The sequence below is a fragment of the Thalassophryne amazonica genome, chromosome 16, assembly GCF_902500255.1.
Source record: "Thalassophryne amazonica chromosome 16, fThaAma1.1, whole genome shotgun sequence".
Lineage (NCBI taxonomy): Eukaryota > Metazoa > Chordata > Actinopteri > Batrachoidiformes > Batrachoididae > Thalassophryne > Thalassophryne amazonica.
Genome location: NC_047118.1, coordinates 83,129,153 through 83,151,206, shown reverse-complemented (window position 1 = coordinate 83,151,206; position 22,054 = coordinate 83,129,153). Strand labels below are relative to the sequence as shown.

At 44.7% G+C, this 22,054-nt stretch overlaps 1 protein-coding gene across 1 annotated transcript in view; it reads right to left on the bottom strand.

Moving 5' to 3' along the window:
* LOC117527360 (xylosyltransferase 1-like) overlaps nucleotides 1–22,054 on the bottom strand; it is a 178,520-nt gene that overhangs the window by 69,906 nt on the left and 86,560 nt on the right. The window contains exons 5-7 of the mRNA XM_034189670.1: nucleotides 14,094–14,174; nucleotides 13,735–13,951; nucleotides 12,006–12,182 (exon numbers count right to left, since the gene is read on the bottom strand). Coding sequence (XP_034045561.1) covers nucleotides 12,006–12,182; nucleotides 13,735–13,951; nucleotides 14,094–14,174 — 475 coding nt within the window. The remainder of the gene's footprint in view (nucleotides 1–12,005; nucleotides 12,183–13,734; nucleotides 13,952–14,093; nucleotides 14,175–22,054) is intronic.

Below are 22,054 nucleotides of genomic sequence, written 5' to 3'. Positions count from 1 at the left end.
GAATAGAATTTAAAATTCTTCTTCTTACTTATAAGGTTTTGAATAATCAGGTCCCATCTTATCTTAGGGACCTCGTAGTACCATATCACCCCAATAGAGCGCTTCGCTCTCAGACTGCAGGCTTACTTGTAGTTCCTAGGGTTTGTAAGAGTAGAATGGGAGGCAGAGCCTTCAGCTTTCAGGCTCCTCTCCTGTGGAACCAGCTCCCAATTCAGATCAGGGAGACAGACACCCTCTCTACTTTTAAGATTAGGCTTAAAACTTTCCTTTTTGCTAAAGCTTATAGTTAGGGCTGGATCAGGTGACCCTGAACCATCCCTTAGTTATGCTGCTATAGACGTAGACTGCTGGGGGGTTCCCATGATGCACTGTTTCTTTCTCTTTTTGCTCTGTATGCACCACTCTGCATTTAATCATTAGTGATCGATCTCTGCTCCCCTCCACGGCATGTCTTTTTCCTGGTTCTCTCCCTCAGCCCCAACCAGTCCCAGCAGAAGACTGCCCCTCCCTGAGCCTGGTTCTGCTGGAGGTTTCTTCCTGTTAAAAGGGAGTTTTTCCTTCCCACTGTAGCCAAGTGCTTGCTCACAGGGGGTCGTTTTGACCGTTGGGGTTTTACATAATTATTGTATGGCCTTGCCTTACAATATAAAGCGCCTTGGGGCAACTGTTTGTTGTGAATTGGCGCTATATAAAAAAATTGATTGATTGATTGATTGACTGTGTCAAACAAGAACTTTGAGTTATGCTTGTTTTTGTTGATCAAATCAGAGTAATAGGTCTGCTTTGTAGCCAGTTGCACATGCTTATATGCTAAGACAGCATCATGCCATGCGAGGTGGAATATTTCTAATTTAGAACTACATCATTTCCGTTCTAGACCTCCAACCTTATGCTTGAGGTCACGCAAGCATAAGGCATGAACCGAGGTGTTTTGGGGGGGTGTGGTTTTAATAAAGGTGGCGCAATCATGTTGAGTGTAGTTTTGAGCACTGACTTTAAACTATCCACAAGACTGTCTACCGGTGGGGCAATTTCCACATGTGAAAGTAAGATATCAGGCAGTCTAGCTTTGAGTTCAGTTATAGTTGAGAAGTTGATATTTAAGGTTGTTCCACTAAACATGGCAGTGAAACTGTAAACCTAATAAGTGAGCGATTAGAGACGACTGATGTAAGAGGCATGATGACTTCACATGATGGCTTCAATTGGCTTCACTCCCTCGACAGCTAAAGGATACTCTGGCCACTCAGGCTAGAGCCCGGCCTTTTAGCTGACTAGTCAGAGCGTCCGTCTCCCATGCCTGAGATTGTGAGTTTGCATCCCGACGGGAGTGAGTAGGAGGAGTCACAATCACAAAACAATGCAGAGTAAGCTGCTACAGAGGCAGTGAGCAGCAGTCAAAATACCTTGTTATCTTGTGAGGACAAATGCTGCACCTGATAGGAATGTCATTTGTAAGGAAATAAAATCCACTCATTGTTCAGGTTGACTGGTTTTAAAGAGTGACAGATCCTCCACATGTACGTAGCTCAGCTTTGCCCTTGGACAAACTGACTGGCTTTAGTCAACACCAGCACCAAACACACTGGTGCTGTGCAGTGTTGTTTGTCTGGGGGCACAGACCCCCCTCCCCAGATTTAAAAACCCTCAGACAAAGGAATCTGACAACAATATTCTGCTTTACACAGTCACCTGTGACATTACCTTTCGACTTATTAGTATCATATCATTGTCCACCAAATGGCCTGTAGCTAACCTGGAATTCCAATAGTCATTGTGGTGGATGGGTTAAGGTGCCCTGACACTTGCGCGATTTTGATCTGCGTACTTGCACGCACTTCGTCGTGACGATCCCACCCGCTGTGTTCCTAGCTGGACGCTGCATCTATAAAATAATTATTTTGTGGCTGTTAAAAACACCTGTAATCACTTCCAGAATCACAGAGGACAGTTTCAGCTGCCGCTTTTCTCTCTCTCTCTTGGCCGGAGTCCAGGTGCCACCCACAAACATCCAACACCACTCTCAGGGCACTTAGAAACGGTGGGGCCATTCGCGCAGCCAGCACCAAAACAGAGAGCAGGCAGACCAATTTTGAGCTGGATGTGCGAATGGCCCCACATTTTCTCAGTGCCCCACGAGTGTTTTACCAAGCAACACAAATGGTGCGTGTGTGTGCTGTCCCCCCACAACACATATGGCACGCGAATGTGCGTGTCCCCCCACCCCCATAACACAAATGGTGTGCGAGTGTGTCGGCCATGTGTGGGCACGTCATGCTCTCATGATATGCTGATAACTACGTACAAACAGGATCACATGAGGACCAGCCAGCCACGTCTCAGTGCACACGGCATGATGTGAAGGCTGTTATCAGCCGGCCGGCCAGGCTAATGTCGTTTCCACCACGTAAATTGTAGTCCACATGACAGACACAAAGAGTGGAAAATCAATAAAAACATATATGCGATCAGGGGAAAGGCATGAACTCATTCATGTGTGATTGTTATGCTCATAGCGCTGTGGACAGGGGGTGTGTCAGCTGACCGCCGGCCAGCGACTCACTGTCAGCTGGAAGTGACAGAATGAACACAACGTGTTAAATTAAAACACAGAGAACAGAGAGAGAGGACAAATAAATATATACTACAAGAAATAAATACATAAAATAAATAATCACAGAAAAAAGGGGAAGAGGGTGAGTCTTTTTTCTGTGAGATGTGAGTTGGTCCAGATGGTGGGCGTGTCGGCGGCTGCAGCAGCTGCTCAGTGCTGTCCACGCAACTCACAGCTGGGGAACACATTTCATGCCATGACCACCAACCCCTCCAACACCCCACCACGATGCACACGTGTCAGCATGCTGTCCTCACATGGGAATAAATAAAAACACATATTAGCTTTGCAGTGCGGTCAGCAGCGAGCATGTCAGTGCGCACATCATCAGCCAGGCTGCGCCCATTTGACAATATCCATCCGATCATGTAAACGCACAGCTGCTGATCCAAATGTCACATCCACCACATGAGTTATGGTCCACATAATGCGGTGTGCTTGGGCGCGCACTGCAGTGGACAACTGGACACACAGAGCTGCTGATTTGTCCACGATATGAGCATCCAATCATGTTAGTTCATTACTTCTTTGTTCATGTCCATGGTTCATGTACAGAGGAACAGCAGGATGATACTTGTATTGTCCGGTCTTTCTAACAGGAATGAAATATTAAAAATTGGAGGTTTTTTCTTTTTTTCTACAGTGACAACAGAATCATGACCAGTAACATGAATGTCTTACCTTTAAACAGTACATTCACTGTTCTTCTAATGTTCTGTGCTCTCTCATTAGTTTGTCCTTAAACATTTTTGTTGATTTATGTACATATGTCCAGCATCTAACTGCTTCGCTGCATCTAACGTCCTCGCACTGTGTTCTTGCGCACACACATGAGCGTACACAAAACGGTCACCATGGGATTATTCATGCCTGTCTGACCGTGTGTCCCTCCTGACAGCAGGTGGAATTTTTCACGGTCCCGCACTTCGTTTTGTTTTTTTCTCGCCCTGTTTCAGACGGTTTCTGCTTCTTTCGCCCAACTTCGTGTTATGTGTGAAGGGGGCCTAAGACTTGTCATGCAAACCACATGAGGTAAAGACAAACTTGAACAATGACTTAGAACTAAATGCAGCAACAGAACTGCAGAGGACAAAAATGCTCAACATACAATCATGGAACAACCAAAAGCAACTGATGTGAAGGAACCAGCAACATACACAAGTGTAAACACAGGCTTAAACACACAAAGGAACTAATGAACAAACAAATGAGAGGTGTGGAAAATTCTAAACAGACCACAGCTGGGGAGCGACACAGGAAGAAAGTTAACAAAACATATAAGCAAACCAAGCTCGCCAAAATAAAACAGTAAGAACTAACTACAATAAATATAGAAATACAACCATGATAAAATAAACACAGGAATGAAATATAATAACACCAGACAACAACAACCTGGACACTACAGTACATGACAACTGACAAACACTTAAGATAGACAATGACAAAGAAGGACCACAGACATGACGACCTACAGGGACCCCAGACAACATCAACACCAGGAAACATCACAAGGAGCTAGAGAACCAGGAAACACAAACACAAACCAGGAACCAGGAAACACAAACACAGGACCAGTGGTGTTTCTACACTGAATAACTCCCCGGGCGAGACCCCCTCTGATTGCATGAGAAATGTAGTGCAGAGTTCTGGTTCTGTGCCGCGTCCTAAGTGGACTTTGCTCTGCCAGAGATGCTGTGGAGTCGGACAGCAGGATCCCGTTGAGCGGCGCAGTGGGGAAACAGGAGCTTCTGGAGCCAAAGCAGAGAAGAGCGCACGGGGAGGAGAGCACCTGTCCCCGGGGAGAATGCAGGAGACAAACGTCAAACCTCTCACATACTGCAGGGAGCTCCAATTTGCCAGTTCCACACACAGTGATATGATAACCACTTTGCAGCGTAGATGTTTTTTTTTTAAGTGGTGGTGTCGCCATCCATGTGTCATGAAAAATGCCACCCTGGGCGGCTGCCCGGTTCGCCCATACCAAAAACTGCTACTGCACAAGACGCAAACATAGACACAGGACACACCACAACAGAGACGTCTGCCAAATAGCAACACTGTGTGCAATGATTTCAAATCTGTACAGAGTGAGATTTTATGAGACGCAAAAACTAAAAAATTTCAAACAGACAAAATACTGAAGGTGCTCTGACTTGACACACCGCACAACACAAAAACAAGCAAACAAAAAAACAAACAATGCACTGCACAGTAAACTCATCCCAATGTGAATGACGAGCGATGTAATCCAGTTCATAAATGTTGAATGAAAAAAGAGAGTTTCCATTTACACTTTGTCTTCAGTGCTAAAGTGGCTGAGAGCAGCTCGAGGTGCCGCCGCCTACAGATTAAACACACTCTATAAAGATTTGAAGAATTTTCAAAAACCGAACTCGTATGGAAACGTAATTTCTGTGTATCATGATGCCCCTAATTATTACTATTATTGCTAATAAACGTGATTTTTTTTGTTTGTTTGTTTGATCGTGTTTTTGGTGAATAAGTCGCACCGGAGTAGAAATTACAGGTTCTCCAAAACTAGTAAAAAAAAACAAAAATATCTAAATGATAAATGATTTAAAGTCACTCTTGACTGTATGAACTGTCCCGTACACGTGTGTGTGTGTGTGTGTGTAGGCTGTGTTTGCGCTGGTGAACCCTGACATTATGTTAATAACAACCTCGGAAACCTCAGCAGCAATCACTCCCAAGCTCTAAAAATACTAAAAGCCTGCAGCTTCCAGCCTGAGCTCCTCTTATGGAGACGGCCAGCAGTTCCACCAGAGACGCAGCGTTCAGGTCTGTGGTCACGGGGAGGCAAGGACGGCCTGTTAGAAGTAAAAGCAGCACTGCTAATTTGTGAAAACTGAGTTATTTTGGTCCCTGGCCACCGTGACAGAGAGGAGCGGCTGCAGCGTGCAGATTGGGGCCTCACAGTCAGCTGTACTGGGATCAGTGCCGTCTTTGACTCGGAGCTCGTTACCGGACTCATGTTAGCTATTAAGAATAAAAATGATCCTCATCAGCATTTTCCTTAAATATTCTCAGAGAGTCCACCGGGCAAATCAGGAAGCTTTTGTGAGATTGTAGAAATGCTAAATAATGAGAACACAGATTCAGATCATCAAAATTCTCTTCAGTTAATTCCTCACGAAGGAAAATCTCCACACAAATGAGGTTTCCATTCGTTTTTAAGATATTCTGCCACTCAGACACAGAACATACAGCAGCGATGACATCATCACCTGCACCCCTCCTCTGTCACTCTGTGGACGTAATCAGATTCAAAAGTAACACAGAAAACCATCTACTCATCAGTGACAGACAGCTGACTTTTTTCGTGAGATTTGGTGCTGTGGAGTTTCTCCAACAGTCTGCAGATACGGTCTGTGGAGTGGCTGCAGTCTGACTGGGCAGTGGTACAAATCCAACCTGAACCTGAACCTGAAGATAACTGGATCAGATCAAAAACCACAGCAGAACAGATTAATACAGATCTGTCTTGGGGTCTGCTCTAATGCTCTTGCTGAGGTGGGAGGTTCCATCTGGGACATTGTCCCACTTGCTCTTTGTCATTCTGGACTCCATGTGGTCAGGTGGGGGGGATCTGTGTCTTGTATGTCATGCTGATGGGGCTGCTTCTGGTTGGGTGCACTCTTTCATTGGGTGGCTGCTCTGTGGTCGCCGTGGTCACTTGTCACCTCCTGAGGTCGCAGGATACTGGGACTAAGCGCCCTCCAAAAGTATTCGGCCCCTTGATATTTCAAACATTTTTTTTTTTTTTTTTGCCATTTCAAATACAAAAAGTAAAAAATGAGGCTTCCCAATATAAAAAAAAATTCTAAAATGATCTTCCTTAAACTCAAGCTCAAAGCAAATGTAAACAACTTTTACCACCATTTACCAGCTTGATATAAATTAATTAAAAATATAAAAGCCAAGATGATGAGCTGCATAAGTAATCAGCCCCTTTGGTATAATACCTGTAAATAATCTGTTTAATTGCCAGTTTTCTTCAGACAAGTAATTCACATTTACATATTCAGTGACTTGGAAATGTTCATGTATCCATCCCAGTTTCACAAAGCAGTCACTTACTAAGGTTAGTCGCCCAACGTTAGCTGTCTAATCTCTGTTCCACATAGACGGCTAAAATTGTAGATTAGCCGTCTAAGACCGAAAACCAACATTGAATGCCTGTGACCTTTGATCCCTCAGGCGGCACTGAATTAAAAACCAACATCATTGTGTAAAGGATCTTACTGCGTGGGCTCAGGAACACTTCAGAAAACCATTGTCAGTTAACACAGTTCTTCGCTACATCTACAAGTGCAAGTTAAAACTGCAAAATGCAAAGTGAAAACAATACATCAACAACATCCAGAAACACCGCCTCCTTCTCTGGGATCAAGCTCATTTGAAATGGGCAGACGCAAAGTGGAAAAGTGTGCTGTGGTCTAATGAGTCCACATTTCAAATTGTTTTTGGAAATCATGGACGTCGTGTCCTCTGGACAAAAAAGGGAAAAGACCATCCAGATTGTTACCAGCGCAAAGTTCAAAAGCCAGCATCTGTGATGGTATGGGGGTGTGTTAGTGCCCATGAAATGGGCAACTAACACATCTGTGATGGCACCATCAATGCTGAAAGGTACATCCAGGTTTTGGAGCAACACATGCTGCCATCCAAGCAACGTCTTTTTCAGGGACGTCCCTGCTTATTTCAGCAAGACAATGCCAAGCCACATTCTGCACGTGTTACAACAGCGTGGCTTCGTAGTAAAAGAGTGCAGGTACTAGACTGGCCTGTCTGCAGTCCAGACCTGTCACCCATTGAAAATGTGTGGCGCATTATGAAGCGCAAATGCGACAATGGAGACCCCAGACTGTTGAACAACTGAAGTCGTACATCTTTTTTTTTTTGCCAGCTTGCACTCGACCGAGACGGACGCACTTTTCTCTTCTCCCTCCCTCCTTATCTTTCCTGCTTTTGTGGCGTGTTGTCTGTGAGGCTGCAGCTTTGCTCTTCTGGAAACGACAAAAATGGATCTGTTAAAGTGGTCTCTGAACGCAATTGACACTATTTTTTCTACAAGATCTTCGGGAGCGGAGGACCCGACCTGTCCTGCTGGGACGCATGTGATGGGTTACGTGATGGACTCGTGGAGGAGATGGCAGGTCATGTGCCTTTACATGCTTTCTGTGGAGGACGTTGAAGATGTGTACATATTCGGCTTGGTGGTGACCGGCTTTCTGATGTGTGGAGCGGGGCACTTGCTGGTTTACCGGAAAATCAAGAAAGTGGAAGCAGCTTTGATTGGTCGTTCCAAGCTGCCCTATATGATTGATTCGATTGGGAAGGCAGTGGCTGCGCAGTCGGCGGGGGTTAACCGCGCATGGGATGACATCTTTAGGAAGATTGCAGCCCTGGAAACCCGCTATGACCGTCTGTGAAGACCACATTCTACATTTCAGATGCATTGAGAGCCACTCTGTTCTCAGAACTGTGGAATCTTTCAGGCGTCTGTTAATCTGGCTATTCATTTGGCTTCCCCAAATACAGCTGCACTTCAAGGTCGCTGTGATAAGATACCTCCTCAGAAGAACAACACTTATGCCTCGCTCCCTGGTCTTCCCCCCTCCCCTCAGCTTCTTCAGCTCTGATGTGAACTGTGGACTGTCCAGGACTTTCGCAGCCTGCGCAGGGCTGTTCCCTTCCCCCCCAGACTGTCGAACAAGGCCGTCGACGGCGCCGAAACTGGCTGCCTTCCGGAGTGTTCTGATAAACTGGTCCTTTCAAATCTCGGTTGTCGTCCTGTGTCCTTGTTTTGTCTCTGTGATTATTGTTTTTTGTGCTGATGGGATTTTTTTTTTCCTCATTGCCGCTGTGTAATGCAGCGGCTATGAGGGTTTTTTTTCTTCTCCCTTTCCCTCGTGTTTTGCTTCATATATATGTTTTATGTACCGGGCCGGCCTATGTGTTGTGTGTTATGTGTGTTGTTTGTTATGGGTCGGTGTTGGTTTAGTCAGCCCTGCTGTTGACCAAGGCAGGGATGTACATCTGGAGCTGGTCCCCGGGCGCCTAATGGCGACCTCTGCTCCTACTGGCAAATAGGATGGGTTAAATGCAGTAGCCACATTTCATTGTGCAGGAAAGTTCTTCTGTTCTGTGCATATGACAATAAAATTTCCTTGATTCCTTGATTAAGCAAGAATGGGAAAGAATTCCACCTACAAAGCTTCAACAATTAGTGTCCTCAGTTCCCGAACGCTTATTGAGTGTTGTGAGAAGGAAAGGTGATGTAACACAGTGGTAAACATACCACTGTCCCAGCTTTTTTGAAATGTGTTGCAGGCATCCATTTCAAAATGAGCAAAAATTTGCACAAAAACAATAAAGTTTATCAGTTTGAACATTAAATGTCTTGTCTTTGTGGTGTATTCAATTGAATATAGGTTGAAGAGGATTTGCAAATCACTGTATTCTGTTTTTATTTACATTTTACACAACGTCCAACTTCATTGGAATTGGGGTTGTACAATATGACTATGATTTCACAAAGTGCAACAACAGTGAAAATTAAACATTCTTAAACACAACAGTAATAATACCACACTCATTTTGTACTCATCATAAGGTTCGGATACAGTGCCCTCCAAGAGTATTGGAAGACTTGGTATTGCAAACATTTTAGTTTGTTTATGCCATTTCAAATACAAGAAATACAAAAAATATAAAGAATACATATTTCTAAGATTATCTTCTTCAAACTCAAACTGAAAGCACATCTCTAAAACTTGATAATACCTGTAAATAATAACTGCCAGTTTTCTTCAGACAAGTCAGGGGATGAGCCTGAGCATAGCTCATGAATCAACAGCTGCCTGCTTGTTTAAAATCACTGGAGAAACATGTATATATTAGGCAACCCAAAATCAAAGTAAAAATGGCACTTTTAACAACCTGGACCTCATTTCTGGTATAAAATACAATCATTTACTCACCAATATATAACTTTGGTGTCATTATTAATCTATGGTTCAAACGACGTGTTCACTTCAAATATGAGTCTAACATTTTTCTTCTACTAAGGTGGATTAGAACTTTTTGTGGTAAACAGCACCAACTACTGTACAGGAGGAACCTATCAGTCAATATGTGTCACTGATTTCAAAATGTGGCTCTTTTCAACAAGACGTGCGGTGGACATGTCAATCATCTGTGTCCAATCAGATTTCAGGGGAGTCCAGTGCAACCCTGACCTCCGCTCTAGCTCCACCCATGCCATTTCTACTTCAAACTGCACTCCAGTCATCATCTATCTCAGCGACAGATAGCTGAAGCTTTTGTACAACAATCATTTCCACATAAATTCATCATTATTTCATAATAAAAGATGGAGGAAGCAAGCAGAGCACCACAGCTACACAAGCTGCTAGCTGATGCGTTCACTGCACATCAGTGATTTCAGAGCGTCAGTAGCGACTCACCGATTATTGCCTCGTTTCTGCTTAAAACTGACTTTAGAATGATTTAAGAGGTTTTACTTTGTCAACTGATGGTTAATAATCACATTATTCCCTTTGATCCCTTTGGGTGTAAAGACTCAGTCTGAGACAAGCTGCTGTGGTCCCAAATGACGCATGCGCAGTGAAGGCAGGGCGGACCAATTTTTAGGGGGGACCGTCCAGTTTGTGACACCAGCACTCCCCGACAATACCAGTGACTACTCCTGTATGTCTGCCACATACATGGCTGCTGCGCCTGCACACTGTGTGACCACTGCATGTGGGCAATGTTCAGTAGCGTTTTTTTTTTTAACGTCACACCATCTGGTACTTCCATGTCAATATTTCATCAAATTTGTCTCTTTTTTCACATTTTATCATGGATTTGGAGTTCCTGAACAACCTGTGGCCTGTCACACAGACAGCACGTGTGTGGCACTTGCGCAACAAGTGGTGTTGAGTGCCGAGTATTTTCAATATGACGAAAACACTTGCTTCAGCTTGGCGAGTGCCGACAACTGTGTGGTGTTGTGTGACATGTGACAGTGGCAAGTGCTACACGCACCTCAAAAAGTCACACAGACGCCTTCTGTGGGCATAACGCATTTCTGAGCACTAAATGTGAAATCTGCTGTGCATGTGCGTGGAGGTTTGTAGGAATATGCAAAAAATATTGTGCTTAACTTTGCAGTTCCAAAATATATGTGACGGCATAAGACCCTTGAAAATGACAATATTATAGCATCATCTGAGTCCTGGAGGATGTCTGTACAAACTGGTTTTTGGTCATCAGGCCAAAAGAACGGTTCTTACTCCATACATTCAGCTCAGTTTGATACATACATATATACATACATACATACATCCTCTTTGACTGAGGACTGGAACCAACTGGATCCCTTGGAGAGCTTCTCCTTACTTCAGTGACCAACATACATGGAGTAGTGAATGTTTCCAAGGCTCTGTAGCTGTAAATTACAGGATGGGTCTTGAAGTGACATTCAGGTGGTTCTTTAAACAGTCGACACTATCTGCCATCACTATGTCTCCTGGGAAACTCTTCCACCAATCAGTGAACAACAAGTGGCATGTGTCAGTATGTGCAAACATCTTCTGAATCTTCTTTCTTTGGCCCCTGGTCTGGTTGTACCCATCTTTGGATAATAGTTTACTTGATTTTCATAAATTCCGTTGACATATTCGAAAACACTGATGAGGTCACCATTTTAACCTCCTGCACAAGAGGGAAGACAACTTCAGATTCAGAAACCTTTTTTCAGAAGTGAGCTTCATATAAGATGGTATGTATACCTTTTGTGGCACGCCTTTGCACTTCTTCAAGTTCTTTTGCCAGTTTCCGTGCATGAGGGGGCCACACTGGGGCAGCATATTCAATGTGAGATCAAACTACTGTCTTGTATGTCTTGTGTAGCTCTGAGAACATTTCTTCATCTCCGCATTGGAACGTTCTCCATAGTAGGCTTGACATTTGGTTCCCTTTCTTGACGACACACGTTCACGTACACTCTGAGATCTTCTTCATATTGCAGTGTGGTTTTAACCTGCTAACATGACTCAATCTCATAATGCAATGAGAAGCATGGCAAACGCTAAACACGTCCAGATACTCTAAACTTGAACTCAGATTTTTTTAAATAAATTGCATCTACACATGTAGACAGTCTGTGAGAATACTCACAAGCTGCTCTTTGTTATTTGCTGCATTGTGTTATTAAATGTATAATACAGAAAACAATGCAAAATCCAACAAAGAATGATGCGAAAAACCATTTATTGCAAGTTGCCTTAAAAGCCCTGCAGGAATCGAGCAGTGACTACAGCTGTTTCATGGATGTGTTGAAGTTTGATGTGGAGCTTACCTGGAAGCGGAGCAGGTCCGGGGGCTTGAAGTCGTTGGGTGAACAGCCGCACCAGTCCACAATGTGTTTGTATTGGCACTTACAGCCCAGTTTGCGGTTCCAGTTGGTGAGCCTCAGGTTGTTGTCCACCATGCTCTCACAGTGGGCGCTGTTCTCCAGCACCGTGTGGAAAAACGACTGCAGGAGGAGATGGGAAGTCCAGAAATACTTCAGTAATCTGCTCGCAGTCAAAACAGTACATTTATGTAGTTTGACGACACATTAATCATAAATTACAGCCGGTTCTGTCCAGAACTTTTAGGCTGTGCTTGTAATTAATTTTATAACCTCTACAAGAGGCTAGTAGGACTTCAGAAAGACCCTATACATATAGGGTCAAATGCAAATGCATTTGGGGCATGTCCAACTCTAGGATTTACACAGCACTGCAAACTAAGGTGCAGAGTGCAAAGGGGTTACATTTAGTCTCTTAAATAGTCACGGGTGTCTTTTGACATGAATGGTGTGCACTTCAAATTGGTAAACTGCTATTTTAATGGTGGAAAGAAGTGAGAGGTTTTCTGGTGAGGAAACTGTTCTGCAGTGTGTCAAAGCGTGCGAGCAGCAAACACAGCAATCTGAAGTGAAGTAGTGAGCACCTTATTCCTGCAGCACCTCCTCCTTCATCTCCAGCCACCAGACTTCACAGAGGACACCCCCCCCCCCCCCCCCCGTGTGATGGTCCCCACATACGGGAAATAAAACCAGTGGAAACCAATAATTTGCATCACATTTTACCAAAACTGGAGCAGCTTTGACTTGTGACCCCTGTACAAACTGATATTGACCTTTGCCACAATTTTGCCTCTTTTGCCCGATAACCCAATTAACATTCAATCATAGATCGTCCAAACAACATCATTTTGGAATCTTTATGGTCAGACAAATAATGTGGTACACATTTGACTTGTGTGTAATCCTTCAATGACTCCTAACTGGCTATAGTTACAACTCTGGGAATGTCATCATACATTTTTCAAGGCCCTATCGATAAGTGACCAAAATGCCTTGTCAAAGGTTTTGCCACACTGGGTGGTAGAGACCAACCTATCTGACCCACAGACCAATTCCAATAGAAAACCTCAGGGTCCAGTTAATAAAGTGGCACAGAATGTAACCGTGTGCGCAGCGGGCCCCTGCTGGTGACAGGGGTAACTGCATCACATCTCTGTCATTTATGCTCACAGGGGTGCAGGCAGGCGATCGCCGCCCGCATCCGCGTCCATGGTGCAAAAACTGTCTATCATGTGTAATCTCTTCACACCACGTCTTTGTCTCACGATACATGGTTAGATTTTAAAAATATGTGCAAGATGTTTCTCAGCCTTATAACCCTTAAGATTTAGGACCATGGAGACACTCAGGTCCTCATTCAGCCTGAGCTGGTGTGTTTCATCCCAGAGTGCAGAGGAAACACAGTCTAGAATGAATCCAAGTCATCCAACAGTTTCCTCCTTCTTGTCCTGGTAAGGCTACGAGGCTGAATCATATCCCATCATGCACTGGGTGAGAGGACGCGTGCACCCTGGACAGTTTGCCTGTCTGCTATGGGTTTGTCCAAAGCAGAGGTTGCTTTTCTAATGTTTGTGAATATATGACCAATAATGTTTCCTTTCCTTTGGGACTTTTCTGGAACATTCCAAAACCAGGGCAGCATGCGGTGTAATGTTAGCGAGCATTCCCCTCTTACCTCGGCGGGCAGCAGTGTGTAGGCGTAGAAACGCTTCATGTTGCTGACCAGCTCATCTTGAGAATTGACCACGTAATCCACAAAGGGACGATTAAGCAGAAACCAATCGGAGCCTCCGTCCACCGCAATGCCTTCTGGGATCTTACGATCACCAAGACGCCACATGTGGGTGTCGCACTCGAAGAAAAGACGGTCCAGACCCTGTTTACGGATAAAACTGAGACACAACATGGAGTGACTGACTGATCACTGAAATAATCAATTAGATTAAATAAATAAAATACGTTTTAAAAAATCCGAGACGATGATACCAAATATAAAAATGAAATCAAAACTGTAACAGAGACAAACTCTCTTACCGTGCGTTGTCTCTGCCATGAGACTTGATGAAGTTCATGTTGCGGTACCTGGACAGGAACACCACCAGCTGGTCATTGGTCCTGAATGTAGACAGCAGCTGTCAGTCATCATATCAGCCAATCATCACTCAGAAAAACATTCAGTGACTCTGAAGCTCTTCGAGTACCGTATCCTTCAGAACCTACAGGATCCCAGATTCCTCTGATCCTGATGCTAATCTGACTGCTTTAGATTCAAGAACTGAACTTGAAGACGTTTTTCCTGTTATTCAGTAAATTTCAATGAACTGTTGTTATATATAACAATTCTTTGAGTGCAAAAAGAAATATATAAAATAAGAACATGGATCAAAGTGTAAAACCAGCTTGTTGAAATCTATAAGTTCTTGGTTATTACATTTTTTCTTCCAAGTTACTGTTGATTTGTGAAAAAAAATAGTATTTAGAAACGGAGTAAAATTAGGTGTCAAACTCATCACTTACTCATCACTCATCTTCAACCGCTTTTCTGGGTTCGGGTCACAGGGGCAACAGCTCCAGCAAGGGACCCCAGCAGGCTCGGACTGATAATCTGTGATTTTGGGCATTTGCCCGGTGGGCCGCTGCATGTTTAGACGTGCGTGGGCCGGCCCTCCCATATTTATAGAGATTATGGAAATATACAGTGTTCTCGAACCGCGCGCTGCTGTCAACACGAGGAAAGTCCGTGATTGGTGAAGCTACAGCATTTAATCGGCGCAGCTGCAGAACCACTTCCTGAAATTATGTCAAAATAAAAGTTCTGTAGTGTTTTATACACGGCGCAGTCTTATTCTAGGTTTCAGTTTTGTTTCCGTTTGATCACACAACGGAGACTTACATCGAGCACAATGATTGACATGACCAACAGCCAATGACAATTGGAGAAGCATACAGGGTGGCCAATCAGATTGCAAGAAGAGTAGGCGGCCGCTCCCGCCCCTGTGAATGTACTGACTCCTCGGCGCCAGGACTTCTCTCCGCTCTCCTACTGATTACAAGGTTGGGATCATTTCTTTTATCCTAATTAACTGTGCTTTACTTTTGTTAATCTTTAAATGCAACAGCTACGGACTTCAGCTCCTTAATTTGCTGCTGTGTGAATCCTAGCAGTGGTTACACATTACCCCCCCCCCTCTCTCTCTCTCTCTCTCTCTCTCTCATTCACACACACTTTGGAGACACAAAAACTTTTTTCCGCTTGTGTGCTGCTTTTGCTTCTGTTTTGTCAGACCTGGCGCCAGAAAAAAAAAAATATTAAGGGGGCGATGAGTTTATCATCACCACCCCCCCCCCCCAAAAAAAAGTGCGCACCGGAGGAGACGTGCGCTCCTGTAAAGCTCGTGTATTTACGCTGCACTGTTGTAAGAGACTAAGAGTGAAGAGTGATGGCAGTATTTTTTTTTATTATTATTTGAACGTATAGACGCTCAGTCAAGTGATCTCCTGCATACCACAGAGCCGGTGTTCTGTCGAGATGAGGTGTGCCAACTTTCGACACTGAGCTGTGACGTACTTTTGCATTGTCCAATAGGAACAACGCGTCGGGCCAAAACACGGAAGACTTGTGGCAGAAACCACTGATCTCTACAAAATGGATTGGACCAATCCGATTGGTGCGGAAACCACTGATCTGTACAAAACATTAACGTGTGACAGGACTGCTCATTTATAGAACAGTTTTCTGAAGAAAAATCCTTGGAAATGTTTTTTTGTTGTTGTTACCTCAAAATTTCTGATTACTGTTAAAAAAAAAAAGTTTAGAACACTTGTAATTAAAATAGGTGAGTAAATCAATAAATGGTTCTTTAGAAACCTTTCATCTGTATTAAAACCACCTGTTATTTCAGATTAGATAATTTCTTGTTTAACATAAGGAACCTCAGACATTTATTTTTAGACAAATAAAATAACATGGAAACTTGTATATTTTCTGAAGTCTGGTAGATTATTTATATCTTATTTCAACCAGAAAAACAAACACTAAATAAACACAAATGTTTATTATAAATGCAAAAGGAAATAATTTAACAATGACTGCAGTGTGATTGTAAAGTAAGATTTCTGTGACATAAACCTCATGATGTTATATATATATATATATATAGTAATTTAAACTTGTAATTTTGTCAAAATATGTAATTGCCTTTAATGTTATCAGGATGCCCCCTCGTGGCGCCGGGAACGCGTTTTGTACTATGATCAAGGTGAAATGACAGTGAAAGTGTGTGTTTAGGTGTGTGTTCATGGTGTTTAGGTGTATAGTATTTGTTCATTGGGGGTTCGGTATGGACGGGTGGGTGTGAGTGTTTGGGGGTGGATTCGTCGGGCCAATAGTGGGCTGGTCCAGAGGAAAAATGCCAGGGCCAAAATTTGTTCCCAGTCCGACCCTGGACCCCAGACACCCCTTTCCCGTGCCACATTGACCACCTTTGACTGGCGGATCCCGAGGCGTTCCCAGGCAAGTGTGGAGATATAATCTCTCCACCTAGTCCTGGGTCTTCCCCGGGGTCTCCTCCCAGATGGACGTGCCTGGAACACCTCCCTTGAGAGGCGCCCAGGAGGCATCCTTACCAGATGCTTGAACCACCTCAGCTGGCTCCTTTCAACGCGAAGGAGCAGCGACTCTACTCCGAGCCTTCCATGGATGACCGAACTTCTCACCCTCCAGCCACCCTCCTGAGGAAGCCCATTTTGGCCGCTTGTACCCGCGATCTAGTTCTTTCGGTCATGACCCAACACTCCAGTAGATCGAGAGCTTCGCCTTTTGGGTCAGCTCCCTTTTCATCACAACAGTACGGTAGAGCGAATGCAATACCGTCCCTGCTGCACCGATTCACCGGCCAATCTCACGCTCCATCGTCCCCTCACTTGTGAACAAGACCCCGAGGTACTTGAACTCCTTCACTTGGGGCAAGGCCATATTCCCTACCCGGAGTAGGAAATCCATCGGTTTCCTGCTGAGAACCATGGCCTCAGATTTAGAGGTGCTCATCCTCATCCCAGCCGCTTCACACTTGGCTGCAAACCAATCCAGTGAGTCTTGGAGGTCACCGGCCGATGAAGCCAACAGGACCACATCATCTGCAAAAAGCAGTGATGAGACCCTGAGCCCACCAAAATGAAAACCCTCCTCTCCCCCAACTACGCCTCGATATCCTATCCATGAATGTCACAAACAGGATTGGTGACAAGGTGCAGCCCTGGCAGAGGCCAACCTCCACTGGAAACGAGTCTGACTTACTGCCGAGCACCCGAACACAGCTCTCGCTTTGCGAGTACAGAGATTGGATGGCCCTAAGAAGGGACCCCCTCACTCCATACTCCCACAGCACCTCCCACAGTATCTCCTGGGGTACCCGATCATACGCCTTCTCCAAGTCCACAAAACACATGTAGACTGGGTGGGCATACTCCCAGGCACCCTCCAGGATCCTTGTGAGAGTAAAGAGCTGGTCGGTTGTTCCACAACCAGGACGAAACCCGCATTGTTCCTCTTCAATCAGAGGTTCGACTATCGGCCGAACCCTCCTTTCCAGCACCCTGGAGTAGACTTTACCAGGAAGGCTGAGTAGTGTGATGCCCCTGTAGTTGGCACACACTCTCTGGTCCCCCTTTTTAATATGGGGACCACCACCCCAGTTTGCCACTCCTTAGGCACTGTCCCAGACCTCAACGCAATGTTGAAGAGACATCTCATCCACACCCAGCGCCTTCAGCATTTCTGGGGGTGTCAAACTATTTAAGTATAAAATTTACACTCAGCCAGTGAAGAATATACAGTTAAAACTAATTTTTAAACAACGGGGTCTCGTGTACAAACCATGTACATGCACAAAAATATGGCGTGCGTCCGTCTCCACACCAACGTTCAGATGTATCAAAAGTGAAATGAGCGTGGAAATATGCGGTGCGTCACGCACATTTCTACAGGTATTGTTCCTCTGCCAACACGTAGAGGTGAAGCCTGAAACCGTTAGTAGTGTGAAAATAAGAAGTCATCAGAGTGAAGTGCACATCAAAGCCACAGTGATGAACATTTAACACACCCACGTGTTTGCTGTTATATGGATATGAAAGCATGCGCAAAGTGATGTGAAAAATGGCACTAACAATTAACTAACAGTTAGCGTCAGAGGACCTTGCAAATGGTGCAATCCAAGGTAAGCGAGTATTCAGGTAACACGAGGATTTTCATGCAAATGACGATAATTGACTCATTAGGTGAACCACCATGCAGTCTCCAAAAATATGAGTAGTAAACACCTGAGCTGATCCTAACTTGGTGTCCCATCAAATTGAGCTCCCCCACCGAAGAAAACCCTCATAAGTTTTATCTTTACATAAAAATATACAACCCCAATTCCAAAGAAGTTGGGACGTTGTGTGAAATGGAAATAAAAACAGAATATAATGATTTACAAATCCTCTTCAACCTATATTCAATTGAATACACTACAAAGACAAGATATTTAATGTTTTTGTGCAAAAATTTGCTCATTTTGAAATGGATGCCTGTAACACGTTTCAAAAAAGCTGGGACAGTGCAACAAAAGTCTGGGAAAGTTGATGAATGCTCAAAAAACTGTTGTGTGGGCCGCTGAAGAGGAGGTACTGCTGGCCCACCACCACCAGAGGACACCCTGCCTGGAGTGCGGGCTCCAGGCACAAGAGGGCGCTGCCGCCTCACAGGAGCAGCCGGGGTGACAGCTGTCACTTATCACCTACGACAGCTGTCACCAATCATCTGATCTTCAGTAGTATATCAGCAAGACGACATCTCCACCTCGTTGCCGAGATATCGCTCTACCTAGGAGGTAAAGTGCTCAGCCGATTGTGTTGTCTTCCCGACAATAATACTTTGTTGCTTTGTGTGTTTAATAGCAGACAGTGAGTATTTACAGCTGGAGACTGTGTTGCACTTTTTCCCTACCTCTTTGATAAGTACTCACACTCCTGCACTTACCAGTTTCTGATGAGAGGTGGAGGTGGTTTTCCCACCATACGTGTTGCTGGGTGCAAACGCATCCACATCTAACTGTTTTTTGTTCCTCGCCAGCAGTACCAGATCCGACAAGCGGAGGCAGTGGCCACCTGGGAGTTTGGGACTTGGCGGCTCCAGTATTCCCGGGGTTCGGTGGCGGAGGAAATCGTGTGGTTCCGGTTCTGCTTTGGACGGACGTCTCTTATCTTCGAGCCTGCCCACGTGACACATTTTTGTGAATTGACTTCATTGCTTACTATTGTGATCTGCCGTGTTTGTTGTGCTTATTCACAACAGTAAAGCGTTATTTGACTTCCTCCATTGTCCGTTCATTTGCGCCCCCTGTTGTGGGTCCGTGTTCCTACACTTTCACAACAAAAACACCTGTTTGGAAACAGGTGAGTGTCATGGTTGTGTATAAAATGAGCATTCCCAAATGCTCAGCCGTTCACAAGCAAAGATGGGGTGAGGATCACCACTTTGTGAACAACTGCGTGAAAAAGTAGTCCAACAGTTTAAGAACAATGTTTCTCAATGTTCAATTGCAAGGAATTTAGGGATTCCATCATCTACAGTCCATAATATAATCAGAAGATTCAGAGAATCTGGAGAGCTTTCTACACGTAAGCGGCTAGGCCGAAAACCAACACTGAATGCCCGTGACCTTTGATCCCTCAGGCGGCACTGCATTAAAAACCGACATCATTGTGTAAAGGATCTTACCGCGTGGGCTCAGGAACACTTCAAAAAACCATTGTCAGTTAACACAGTTCATCGCTACATCTGCAAGTGCAAGTTAAAACTCTACCATGCAAAGCGAAAGCCATACATCAACAACATCCAGAAACGCCGCCGCCTTCTCTGGGATCAAGCTCATTTGAAATGGACAGATGCAAAGTTGAAAAGTGTGCTGTTTTTGGAAATCATGGACGTCCTGTCCTCCGGACAAAAGAGGAAAAAGACCATCCAGATTGTTATCAGCACAAAGTTCAAAAGCCATCATCTGTGATGGTATGGGGTGTGTTAGTGCCCCTGGCATAGGCAGCTTACACATCTGTGATGGCACCATCAATGCTGAAAGGTACATCCAGGTTTTGGAGGAACACATGCTGCCATCCAAGCAACGTCTTTTTCAGGGACGTCCCTGCTTATTTTAGCAAGACAATGCCAAGCCATATTCTGCAGGTGTTACAACAGCGTGGCTTCATAGTAAAAGGGTGCAGGTACTAGACTGGCCTACCTGCAGTCCAGACCTGTCAACCATTGACAATGTGTGGCATATTATGAAGGACAAAATACGACAATGGAGACCCCGGACTGTTGAACAACTGAAGTCGTACATCAAGCAAGAATGGAGAAGAATTCCACCTCCAAAGCTTCAACAATTAGTGTCCTCAGTTCCCAAAGGCTTACTGAGTGTTGTTAGAAGGAAAGGTGATGTAACACAGTGGTAAACATACCAATGTCCCAGCTTTTTTGAAATGTGTTGCAGGCATCCATTTATCAAAGTTATTAAAGTTTATCAGTTTGAACATTAAATATCTTGTCTTTGTGGTGTATTCAAATGAATATAGGTTGAAGAGGATTTGCAAATCATTGTATTCTGTTTTATTTACATTTTACACAACGTCCCAACTTCACTGGAATTGGGGTTGTATTAATAAGTGTTGTTTCAATTTTAAAAAGTAAAGACTTACATGTACACACTGTCTTTAAAGCAGAATATTGTCGTTAAATTTCTGGGAGCTCAGCTCGACGTGGGAGCTCATCTCAACAGATCACCAGCCCTGAGCGCAATACGGCGAGGAGCCAGGGTTTGTTTGTGCCCACACAGGTGCTGCCCACACTGGGCTTCCTGACAACAGGGGCATTTCAGCAGGAGCTCACCGATCAGTCAGGAGTGTGCCAGTCAACCTTCGGCCGAGACATGCCAGCTGTGTGGAACAGTCATCCTAATGTGATCCAGGTACATCACATTCCAGCATTACAGCTCATTTTGCAGCAAGAGTCAGTTTCCCTAATGTAATTGGAGCTACTGACTGCACACATATTGCTACGAGGTCTATTAGAAAGTATCGGACCTTTTTATTTTTTGCAAAAACCATATGGATTTGAATCACGTGTGATTGCATCAACCAAGCTTGAACCTTCGTGCGCATGCGTGAGATTTTTCACGCCTGTTGGTTGCATCATTCGCCTGTGAGCAGGCTTTGTGTGAGCTGTGGTCCACCCCTCTCGTCGGATTTTTATTGCGAATAAAATGTCTGAACGATTTGGAGCTTTGCTGCATCAAATTTTTCCAGAAACTGTGAGACCTCCAGGTGGACACCATTCGGAAAATTCAGATGGCTTTCAGCGACGATTTTATGGGGATTACACAGATTAAGGAGTGCTCCAGCCGGTTTAATGACCGCCCACAGCGTCTGAGAGCGCGGCACACTCCGAGCGCCGATCGACAGGCTGAAAGCCCGCTCAAACAGCCAGATCATTTCCAACGTGAAGCTTTGTTGATCCGGGACGTCGTCTGACTTCCACAAAAAAGGCAGAAGGCGTGGACATAAGCACTTTTTTCGGCACATTCCACTGTTACAGGAGTTTTTTTCATGGAAAGAGGAGCGGAGGAATGCGCCACCGTGCCGCTCATGGCGCGGCACAAAACCACCTCCGTGTTGGTCTCACAGGACGGCTTTCAGACAGCTTTCAGATGGCTATCTGACGGCTTTCGGTGGCTTTTCAGTCGTGTGACTATCCGAGAAATTGTGGATGACCTGGACATGCCAGAACATGTCCTGTGAGGTTTCATCACGGCGTTGCTTTGCGCCATGCGGAAACGTCCCTACGCGCAGAATTCCTCCGCACGTCTGTCTCAATGTGCCGAAAAAGTGCTGATGTCCACATCTTCCGCAATTTCTGTGTTAGTCAGACGATGTCCCGGATCAACACAGTGTCCAGTTTGGAA